Source organism: Eutrigla gurnardus (genome assembly GCF_963514095.1).
Source record: "Eutrigla gurnardus genome assembly, chromosome: 19".
Lineage (NCBI taxonomy): Eukaryota > Metazoa > Chordata > Actinopteri > Perciformes > Triglidae > Eutrigla > Eutrigla gurnardus.
This window is the reverse complement of record NC_139930.1, coordinates 15,000,876-15,013,403: the sequence shown is the minus strand read 5'-3', so window position 1 is coordinate 15,013,403 and position 12,528 is coordinate 15,000,876. Positions and strand designations below refer to the sequence as shown.

At 39.2% G+C, this 12,528-nt stretch overlaps 1 protein-coding gene across 1 annotated transcript in view; it reads right to left on the bottom strand.

The window, feature by feature from the left end:
• Window positions 1-10,751: 10,751 nt before the first annotated feature.
• Window positions 10,752-12,528, bottom strand: part of trabd2a (TraB domain containing 2A) — a 48,298-nt gene continuing 46,521 nt past the window's right edge. The window contains exon 7 of the mRNA XM_084034576.1: window positions 10,752-11,543. Coding sequence (XP_083890702.1) covers window positions 11,345-11,543 — 199 coding nt within the window. The 3' untranslated portion in view covers window positions 10,752-11,344. The remainder of the gene's footprint in view (window positions 11,544-12,528) is intronic.

Sequence of the window (12,528 nt, the reverse complement as noted above, 5' to 3'; positions counted from 1 at the left end):
ATTAACATCCTTTCTCCTGAGTCTCCGCATAAACAAGGAGAGAAGCAGAGGACGGACAGATGAGGTCATTGGAGGCATTTTGGCCTTGTGAGCTCTGACTAATTTTGCATGCAGTTAACACACCAATTATCGTTTTGTTTTAGTAAAAAGTTTGGGATTTGCTCCAGATGTTCTTCACTTCTGTTTTTTTTTTGTTTTTTTAAGAGAAAATACCATTTGGGATGTTTTTTTTCTTTTTGCCATGGCATCAATTTTTTTTATATACTAGTATTCTATCAAAGATTAGAAGTCCGTTATCGTGACAACTTGCGTACAAAGTCAGAGCGCTTGAACCTGGAAAATTTTAATTTCAAACAATTTTTTTTATCATTTCGAAGCAAAGCACCAAAGGAATAGAAGAGGGTTGTAGAATAGCACTTCTGACACATTTCCTTTCATAGGGAACCTGAAACGTTATCACAACCTTTGAAATTTAAAAAGAGACATCTGTCTTCTTTCCCAAATCCCTACACACACACACACACACACACACACACACACACACACACACACACACACACACACACACGCACACACGCACACACGCACACACGCACACACACACACACACACACACACACACACACATATTGAATTTTAATATTCGAGACAGAGACCTCAGGACCAAGGCTTGGGACAATCAAAAGATTCTGGAAGGCAAAAACGCCTTCAATCAGTATCACCAAACAACAGCAATTACAGTGATTGCTGCTATATAACAAAAACTCTGGTTTTCCACATGGTTTGATAATATTATCTCTCTGTGTCAAACTGCCATCTAGTGTTCAAATATTTTCAACTGGTAAACACTATATATATATAATGTAACATCTAGTATAAAAATAGATAAATAGTATAAAAACAAAGTTATATAAAAGGCAGCATGTGAGACAAAGTTTGTAAACTCAGAGTCAAGTATGAAGTTTTTTTTCTCCTCTGTCATGGATCACTGTCGGCTTATATATAGTCTTCCAAGTTATCATCAAATCTGGGCCGACATAGCGTGCATCAGCTCTGTAACGCACCCTTCATATCTGCTGTTCAGGCTTCTTCCTCCCTCTCCAGCGACGTCACGGCTGTGATCAGCGATGCTTTCCAGGAGTCGATCAGGTTCATCTGCTCCAGCTTTGCCTTGTCAGTGTCCGTTATCTGAGCCTCATTGGTTGAATACAAGATGAGCCTGCAGTTGCAGCACAAGGCTCGCTCATCTACCTTGCCCTGTTATCATAAAGGATCTCTAATAAAGGATCAATCCAGTCATGTGGTTATAGGCCTATATCTGGATACGCAGCGAACGATTAAGCTATTAAAAATGACACTTTTGATTGATTGGATTATCCCTGCTTCTGCCTTTTTGGGCTATAAGCTTTGCAACATGAGCTGAATATTCATAGTTGATATGGAGGTGCTTTTATTAATGAGATTTTCAGGTCAGAACAACCTCAGACGTTTTATTCCCCATCCTCTTAAAATGATCACCAAACATTGTTAGGGCTCAAATCCTTCATCCATTTTTTTCCATTGAAAATGAGGCAGTATACATAAAACCATTATATGAGTCGCTCATTTTATGCACTTTTTTAATGATGCCCTTGTTGTACCACGAATACAATTAGTTTGCTCATATAAAACATTAACCTTGCAAGTGTTGTTACTATACAACAAATGGATTCCTCTTCTTGCCTGAAAGAATATCTATTTTATGTATGCTATTCTGTGTATGCGTTTCGCTCCATCTTCACAGTAAATATAGTTTTCAGCCACCTCAGGATGCAAACCAATCAGAAGAGTCACATATCTCCCTTTACAATCCTCCTCTGGGTTTGTTTTGGCAGCTATCTGTCAGTTGGGGCTCTTAAATTGCCATGCTGCAAATTTCCCTCAACCTGACTCTCGGATTTCCGTGAAAACATGATGGGTACGGGTAAGCCGGGACAAAGAACTGCACTTAGTGTTCTTTTCCTGCCCTTCTCAAACTAACTTGAAACCACAGAAAATCAATGTTTTTTTGTGTCAAAAGAATGTGCAACATGGCACCTTTAGATGCAACGAAGCAGTGCAGGCAGCTTATTAAGAGAGGGAACAAAACCAATGGCAGCCGGGTTCAATGAGAGCCCAGACACTCATTTTTGCAGAGATCTTTAGATACAATAAGTTTGAATAACTGAGCTACTGAGAAAGCAGTTGAGTGCATCATAAGTTCATCTCAAAGGTTTTGGAGGCTCAGGCCAACATTTTTGTTTACGTTGTTATGACCATGTTAAAAAAAAATCTTAATTTATCGCAGAAATTGTGCAATTCTCAACGCAGAACACTAATTTACAGGCTAACTTTTATCAACTCTAATATCTTTATGAGTGAATCGTATTCTGTGATGCTTTTCATAGAAACCCCAATATAAATGTTTCTTGAACCAGGCTGATGTTTCAGTTTCATCTGAGATATATTTTTCCGCCACTTTTTCACAGCCACCGACTTGAAATTGATCTTGACAGGGTGAGGATCCCGTCCCATGCTTTATATTCAATACTGTTATCTCCAGTTGCTCGGAAAGAACCCGAGGTGAGTAGACAGGAAACTTGGAGAGACTTCACACTGACATTTCAGAGGTGGAAAGAATGGTTAGTCATTTTCAGAGGGGCTGGTAGCACTGCCATCGGTAGGGGATAGATTCAGTCCAAAGGAAAGAGCTGAAAAAGACTATACCACTATTGACATTTTGACCTTTTGAACTACAAGTCTTTCTAATCATAATCACCATGAGTTTCTTTCAAAGTTTCTCTCTTTTTTTTGCACAACTTTCTCATGAAAGTTTCTCTCTTTTTTGTGAAGGTTTTTCATGAAAGTTTCTCTTTATGGGTGAAATGTTGTCATCATTTTGGGGAAGATCCTCATGAAGGTTTCTCTTTTTTCTCTTTCTCAAAATAATGAGAAACGTTCTCAAAATCAATAATGAGAAACTTTTGAGTCATTATTTTGAGAAAGTTTCTCTTTTTTTCTGACAGTGAAACATCAGCTAAAATTAAAAGCTTTAATTTCCCAGCCGGAGGAAAGAAGCTACTCTGAAGTGTGGTGATACTATATCTTCAAACTTTGTGCATCATCATCTTGTTTGAGTAAAACACAGCCACCCTTCAGGAATCAATAAAGGTCACTAGTGGTAGAGTAACTCCCATTAAAATTACAGGTATAAATAAATGAAAAGTTGGTATTATCAGCTGATACACTAAAGATGAGCGAGGACTCAATCCCTGTCCATGCTTCGTGCTGGACGGCTGTAAATATAATATACAGTTAATGAGGTGGAGGTATACATTTACTCTCCAATATACTCCTGCCAGGGACAACATCACTCCTTATTTCTTATAATGGCATTTTAATAGATCGTCATTTAAAACTGCAGAATCAGTGCAAGGGACAGCAGCAGGGTTGGGGATAGGAAGGGCAAATGGGCGTGTGTGTGTGTGTGTGTGTGTGTGTGTGTGTGTGTGTGTGTGTGTGTGTGTGTGTGTGTGTGTGTGTGTGTGTGTGTGTGTGTGTGCCGACAGTCGGAGAGACTCGAAGAACTCAAAAAAGGTGATTGTATAGCATGTCAAAAAAAGTCATGAAAAAGTGTGATAATATACCATGACAAAAAATGTGTAGCATGTCAAGAAAAAGTAATTAAAAAATGAATAGCACAGTATGTCAAAAAAAATATATATAATCAGAATCAGACTCGGAATCAGCTTTAAGCCTAATAAATGCATTCTCCCTTCCTTTGGCTGTGGTCCAGGATCAGCCAGCAGCAGCTTCACAACTGTCAAAACCTGTTCGACCAAATACAACACAAGTTCAGAGATGACACCTGCCTGATGGGCTGAATCACGAGGCTATCAGTTGTTAACCAACTCAGGGTGTGGAGGCAGCAGCAGCTTTATCTGCTGAAAGGCCTGATGGAGCGTTGTCCATCAACTGAACCGCAATACTTCCGTTTACAGGCAGAGGGCAGCATTGCACACAGTTCTAATGCAGAGTGATTGAGATAAAACTTCCCTGAAGTGTTAGTCCCTTCAGATGTATTTGATACTGCATAATAATTGCATGATTTGCAAGTATATTATATAACTGGAAATAAACATACATATTCATCACTATACTGACTACAGATGTGTACTATGTATCTATTTTCTTCTGTATTTTCTCATCGGTACTTAGGCCTTTTAAATTCTGTATCTTTTTTTTATTATCTCAGACCAGCAGAAAAGTATACTTTTGCTGAGGTAGAGCGAGTCATCCTCCAATCAGAAGATGAGGTTTCAATCACTCCTCCAGTCTGTAAGTGTCCTTGGGAAAGATGTTGAACCCCAAATTGATTAGAATAGATTAGGTTCCTGATGGGCAGGCAGCTTCTCTGCCATCAGTGAATGTGAATGTAGACTGAATGTAGTGTAAAGCACCTTGAGAGTTCGAAATGACAAGAAAAGCGCTGCATAAATGCAGGTAGAAGAGACATAAATACGGTAAACTGATTCAATCAGTCAACAATATCTGGATTAAATTCACAAACATTAGCCAGAATAAAATACTGTCACACTAGCCCATGTTATATTTCTTCTAATTCAACTTTCCATGTGGAAGATGGAGACTGTGTTATTCCCACATAGTCTTTCTTGCCTGCACCAACTATTTCCGCACTCGTGACAAAAGGTTACATAGGTGAAGAGCCAAAGCAATACAATCTACTTTACAAATCACTGCATCCTAAAAGTGTACGATTCGGAGAGAAACAGGAATCGGGTGAGAGGAAAGAGGGTAACCCCTCTAGTCGTCCTGACCTTTTAGCCCCGGCTCTCTACCTCCCAGTGACTGTGTTGACCCTGAGCACACATTCCTGGAGCTGAATCGGAGAACCTCTGAGGGGGTTAACTTGAAGTTTGAGTTAGAGTATATTGAGGGTGAAATGGATATCAACCAAACCCACTCCGAACCTGTATGGGTCCAGTTTGTCTGTGTGAGAATTCAGGCCATGTGTACGTTACATTATTACGTGTGTGTGTGTGTGTGTGTGTGTGTGTGTGTCCATGTTACTGCTCCAAGTTCAAGCTCCCAGTGTGGGCTTCCTTCTATCAATAACACAGCCCAAAAAAATAGTTCCTTGTGAATGGGATCCATTGACCCGGCCTGTAACTGAGTGACACCCTGTGGTGTAGCACCGGCTCACAAATGGTTCATTTGTTTAAAAGCTGACAATCACAGGTAGACCGACCCTGAGAGGCTTTGACAGGCATAAACAATGTTTTTACTCCTACCGAACAGAGAAGGAGATTTGAAGTGTAGTCTACGTAGCTGGAGGAGAAGCCAAGGGGAAAATGAGTCATGATTAGTCGCAATAACAATTATTATTATTTTAATATTATAAGAGGAACACAGCAGATGTTCATGCAATATAATATGTATTAGAAAATAAATTAAAATCAAATTCCTTAGTTTATCATAATGCAGGCTTGGCTTTTGCCTTAAGTACACTTTTTCCAGTGTCTTCTGAGTGGAAAACTTGACAATAATTCATAAATATTCTATTTTTGTGCAACTGAGGGTCCATGGAACTTTTTAACAGCTGATATTTTTGACTGGTCATTATAGGAAAAGCATAGGTGTTTCTAATAACATTAACAATAGCTTTTCCATTCAGGTGCCCCAATAAGTCATAGGACCCTGAAACTGAGGACCCTAAAGGGAATTCAACCATTATTTATTTCATTATTTACACCTGTGCTATTCATATTGTGCCATGTCAAAATGTCTGCTGTGAAAAGTCTTTACTTGTCACAAAAACTCCCATATAGAGACACACTGGCTATTGACAGTTAATCACATTGGAGTTCTCCATTCCATTCATTCTATGTCCAATAAAAGGCTTTATTGGACAGCATAACTGAGTGCAAGCAGGTGGCAGTGTTTCGTTTCTATGTCAAGTTGCTTTTTGAATGATATCAATGTTTGCAACATTTTTAAAACTGTCCAAACAATTATTTATCCACCTTTTCTTCAAAACTGGTACGTAAATGGGCCCTCTAGATTTTTATTGTAAAACCAATTCCCAGTCCTTCAAATGGGTTGTTGTAAGTACCTCCTGAATATGGTTATAACTAATAATAATTTGGAATAGATTATCTCATGGAAAAGTACAGAGCATATTGAGGAGAAACAGATGCACAGACCTCTGCAATCAACATAATCCAAGCCCTGAATATTTCCAATAGATGCGTCTTCCATTGTCCGTACAACTGCTTTGAATTCACTGAGACTAATAGGTTCCTTAAGTTTAGAGTATTATGAATACTGCGTTCAGTCCACCAAGCCTTTTGCAAACCTAGCAGATGCAGCATTTACATTCACAGGTAACGGTGTCTAAAACTCAAGGCTGAGTGTCCCTGTGAGGGAATATGCAGCAGAAAACACATTCTTTGTACAGGAAATATACATTTTGAAGTACTTAAAAGTGTCATAATTGAGGAAACTTATACTACACCTACTTGGATCTTTCTTTTACTACATGCTAAATAAATAAGATGTAGAATGCATTTATATTGGCCAAAGCACATGAAAATGTAGTTTATCAAAAGTTGATTTGAGAAGGGAAAAAAATCCTCGAAAAAAATGATGAAGCCATTCATGCTGAAGCCATTCATCAAGCAAACATGGCAAACAACAATTGTGAAGATTTTGCTTTTCTCTTCTTAGAATTCTCTGTGATAAAAAAATACATATTATTAGTAGTGATTAATCAAAAATGAATTGCTGCACACAAGGAAAAACATCATTAGCCACCAAAGCTAACAAGACAGTAAAGACACACAACCATTGTCTACGGAGAGAATGAAGAATAAAAGCAGGAGGAGGGACGAGATGACAGACACACATCATTTTTACTTTTTCTCTCCCTGTGTTAAAACTTTGATCGACAACCCGAGAAAAGGCGTGCTCTAATCCAGAGAAATCCTGTCGCTCCCATTGGTCGAAGCTCTAACCTGCACTGATAACATATTATATACAACCCCAAGGAGATTTCCAACATAAATAAACTCAACGGAGCACTTATTATTAGCACGGCTTCTTCTGACTCTTCGACTGATGAAGTAATAATAGCCACGGTGAGACCTACTCTACACACATTTGGCTTATTTGTGCAAGACTGTGAGGGATCGACCAGCGCTACATCAAATAAACAATAACATGCTGGGCTTGTTTGAACAATGGGAAAAGTGATTTGACCTCCTGGCTCAAAGCGAACAGAGGGAATGCCCGGATGCGTGGCCCGGACCGAAGCATAATCGGGTGGATGTTTCGAGGATTTGTAATAATCGGTCAAATTAGTATCCATGTCTTCACAATAAAAACATGAGAAGTTCTGATCATCCGGATCAGATATCAAAGTCTTTACGTAACAGACTCCTAGAATAGGATTCTCTGAAATATTTATTTACTCATGTCATCAGCTGTTCTACATTCCACAAGTTCTGCTTCTCATCAAATGCAGTTTGGCATCGCAAGGTGTGATTTTCAGACTTTTTTCCACCCGGGACCTATTTTTTAATGAGGTCTTTAGTTATACCAGCAAGTGCCAATAAATAGCGGACGATACTCATTTTTCCAGGACGTAAACTACCGAAGATTTTCAATGCCATGTCTTTATTTCTTCCTAGATTTTGTGCTCCACAGGAAACAGACGTCTGCCTGGACATCTGCTTTCAATTTCTACAGGTTTACTTTGTCCAAATCTGGCAACCCCACCTCCAGTCCAGTGTGGCGTGTTTTCATAAGACCCGTTTTCTTATTTGATTTTGTTTTGAGAAGTAGATGTCTGTCAAGAGCATATTTATTGCATACAAATGTGATGAATGGCTGGATAATAACAGCAACAACAAAAAATCCCACACGCTAGTGTAATAACAGATCCGGATGTTCTGTTATGTTATGGAACAGATTTGAATGTCCTAACAAAGATTCACATGTCTAGATAACATGTCAAAATGTTCACTTCCATGTGATGCAAAAGTGATCCAACTGATTCTGGTTGAAATCAGGCCTCCTGGAAATGCTCACCTGTTATCAACATAAAGGCTTTATATCGAAATGACTGATGGAACACGGTTGGGATTTGGGAAGGTAAAAGAATACCGAAAAAGTGTTATCAAATTGGATTCAAAGTGTGTCCTGATCTTGTTGATCTTGATCTCGTTTCATGTCTTGAAGCCGTTCTTCTTGTCTGGATTCGGCTCCTGTGGTACTCGATTTTGACGCATTGGAATTCCCATCATTCTTTGTGCAGCGTTTCTGAGCTGTAACATCTGTCAGTGAAAGCACTCAACGGGAGGCAATTAGGGGAGTGACCTGCACCTTTTGTTTGTTTATTCTTTCACAGAATGACTGAGTGACTTACATGGTCTGCTGTTGCGAGCGCTTCGTGTTACACAGAGCGGGTTTTTGTGCAGTTTGTGTGGCGGCTTTTATAGGCCGTCACTAGTTCGGAAATCTGGTTCCACTGTGCACATTTTTTTTTTGGCACTCAATCATACAATGATAGTTACAGATAAGCTGATTTTACTTCATTTCCCAGAGTTCCTTTCACCAAAGGATTAGCCTTGGCTCTGCATGCAGCCGTGAAACTTCTTCCCTCTTAGTTCAGTAAAAAAAAAAAAAAAAAAAGGACATTATTAAACACCACACACATCTAGGATTTTCAACGTCATATGCAAGAAATCAAACAAGCAGATAGAAAAACATGGATTGAAATACTCACCTCTCATACTCACGTTATTTACACCCATAAATCTTCAGTGTTAACATTACTCAGCCCCATCGGTAACACACAGACCTCTATGACCTCTAGCACTGTCATTCCTAAATCAAAGCACAAACTAACAAGTCAATTAGCGTTCTCTTCCTGTTGATACAACAAATCAATTAACTCTCATTTCCTGTACATCTGAAGAGTCTGTTGGCTCTCGTTTCCTGTTTGTTTCCTGCAGAATGGACGTGCGCTGGCAGAGCAGCCGCCTTGTTTGTGGCGGACCACATGAGCACATCAAACAGCTTCTAATAGCGGCCTTATCACAGCACATTAACGTCACATAAACACGCCGTGGACCCCGGGGTCAGGGCAGCGGGGCAGCATGTGTTCAGGACAGCCAGAACACACAATCAGCGTAATGGTGTTGTGAGACCACTGAGACTCCGGACTTGAGACTACAATTAGTAATTTGTCTTAAAGTGCCTCAAGACATATTACATGCTTAAGTATTTAATCTTCTATAATGTAAACATGTTCAGACGTATTGACAGATTGTATTGACTCTGAAAATCATGCGTATATATCCTCAATGTGTTAAGTGTCCTGGGATAACTTCTGTTGTGATATGACACTATAAATAAAATTGAATTGAATTAATAAGTTATTTTCTATGTTGAGCTGCTGTTGTGCATTTCTAAATCATTTCTGCTTTCCCTTAATGTTACATAGAGTATTGGCCAACATTGTTGGCTCTGGGTAGTTGCGCCCCTCGTTCCATGCACTGTCAATGGAAGGGAGTGTATAGTGGCTTTTTTACAAAGCTTTATTTATTTAAAACAGCTGCATTTGAAAATTACATTGACGAAATCTGTGATATTGATCCAAGCCAATAAACCTGTGAGATGGAAAACCGAAACAATTAGTAGAAGATGCTAGTAGTCCAGTGGTTGCATGCCATACATACTCAGTGCCCTCTCTCAAATAAAGGGAAACATGCCCCCAAAAATCAACTTCAAAGAAAAGAGGGGAGCTGCAGAGTCAGGGGCTCATAATCTGTGCATGTGTCATGGCAACCTCTTTAAACACTGTACATAGACATTTGATTATTGATCATAGCTGCTCTATCGTGGCAACATACTTGGACGTCCCGGGGTAGAATAAAAAAAATGAAACATTCTGAAGGGTTCTTCACACTGATTTGCTTTGTAGCCAAGCACGAGCGATAAATATGATTTTAATCTAGATACATATTTTATTGTCGTCGTGATAATACTATTACAATCACCTCATGTCAAAAGTGAGACCTAAAGCAATATGCTTGTGGAGACAGCTTCATGTGAAATATTATTACCATTATATGCATTTAAAATCATATCTGAAAACATTTGTAATAATATATTTGGACATCGTCTGCAAAAAAAACAAACAAAAAAAACAATGGAAATGTTTCATATGGCCTACAGCATAACTATAGAAGTTAAATAAATTAAACAAATGAACTCTGTGTGAAACACATAGAGCAAAGGAAGTGATAACACTGATACATAAAGTACAATACGATTATATGTCCCTTCCACAAAAAAAAAAAAGTAATTTCAATGAGACACTTGACACGGGCTATGGTGGTTAGTTCCTGATTTTCTTTTCAAAAAATATACTGCATATCTATTTATATATTTATATAAACAACAACAACAAAAGGTTTTGATAATTTTCATTTTTGTCATAATTCTAAAATACATCTATAATATTTAGAAACAATATGTACAATTGCCCCCCCACCCCCTATTATAGGCTTTTATGCAACACATTCTTCTAAAATTGAAGAATAAATAAAAGTCTGGAGAAAAACATCTCTGTTTGTAAGGTTTGTAAGGCAAGGGGGGTTTAAGAGCTGATAGACTTTGTTTTTCAACACACACACACACACACACACACACACACACACACACACACACACACACACACACACACACACACACACACACACACACACACACACACACACACACACACACACACACAGAGGACACATGGTTCCAGTTGTACTTATTGAAAGTATTTGATATTCAGCAATATGTTTGGCAACGTTCTTGCGTTCATTCATCAAACACTTGCTTCGGTGAGAACTTGAATGTTTTGACTATTGGAACACGCATGTTGTGTCAGCGAGATGTCCAACATCACTTCCTGTTTGTGAGCTTTTCTTTTCCCATGCTGCTGCGTTCTGTTCTCACTCCTGCTGTGTGTGTGAAAAACACTTGATACTTTATGAAACCCTTATGCTCCGAGAATGACACGATTTAACATTCAACACAAACTTGATCTAAATTAACATCCATGGGGTGTACTGTTAGCTGACAGCTAGAGCTGATTTCACATCCTTTCTCCTTCCTTTTTGTTCTGTTTTTTTGTCTTTTAGCGTCACCGCACTCTTTTTCAGCCTCTTCTAGGTCGAAAATCCACCACATGTGAGAATTCATCCTCATGGAGGCTGGCTGTTTTCATCGAGTCCCAACTAAGGCTCTATTAGAGGAATGCAGTCCATGCCTGCGGGATCACTGTCAGCAATGTGCAGAGGAGGACGAGTAAAGATGTGGAGGATGAGGAGGTGGTCCATGCTGAAGACATGTGATGGTAGTGGCTGTGGACTCTGTCGGGCGGCTGCATTGTGATGTAACCGTTGATGATGCGGACCAGCGGGGGAGGTGGAGACTGGAGCATCGGGCTGCGGGGAGAGGAGAACAGACCAATTATCTTTATTCATCTTTTAATACAGATTTTCTACATTCGATTCTTACTACGGATGATGGGGTTCTACAGTTACAGTTAAATCCTCTATGGTTGGTCAATGCCAACTACTGCCACTCCAATCAGAATTTAGCAACATAAATCAACCGTTGTGGGGTTGTTTGCTCATGTTGCCTGGCAACATGAATCGGGTGTGATCAAATTATACTCACAGTCCTCGTGAAGCACATTAGCATTGTTTTTTACTAAAATTTAAGGATGTTTTTTTGCCCTAGCTTGAAATGTGTGCATTGCTTATCCATTTATGGATTTTTCTTATTATTATGTCAAGCTTGAAACCAAGTCTGCAGGCCCTACTAATGAAACAATTCAAAGAGCGGTGTCCAGATTTCTTACAAGATGTTTCAACAAGCCGTGTGTAATTATTTTTCTTTGCTCAACAAAAAAAAAACACTGCTTCTCACTCCCAACTCGTCAAACGCTTGCTCAGTGCCGCTCAGCGTCTGGATTCACATTCATTCTGGAGTCGGGAGAGAGACCGTGTTGCTCAAAAAACTCCTCATATTTGGGAGTTACAACAATCTGGGTAAGACTTTCCAGACTAATTTCCATATATATATTTTAAACCGGCAGCGTTCTGTGAACTACCAAGCCAATATACTGTTCTTTGGGACTGAAGGGAAAATCATAATAATCTGCAGAAGAACAGCACTCTCTCTACATCCCCATATCATCCACAATTGCCAGAGAAAATATGCAGACTGCAGGAAAAAAAACAAACAATGGAAATATTAATGATGGTGATGGCTACAAAGGGGAACGGAGGAATCCACCGCTAAACCGTTGTCCAATCAGCACAGATTTCACAAATACAAAAACTCCTAGGCGTGCAACTGATTGATCAGCTCATGGCAAGAAACCAACAGCCAATCAGCCTGCATGCTTCTGCTCTCTTTATATCT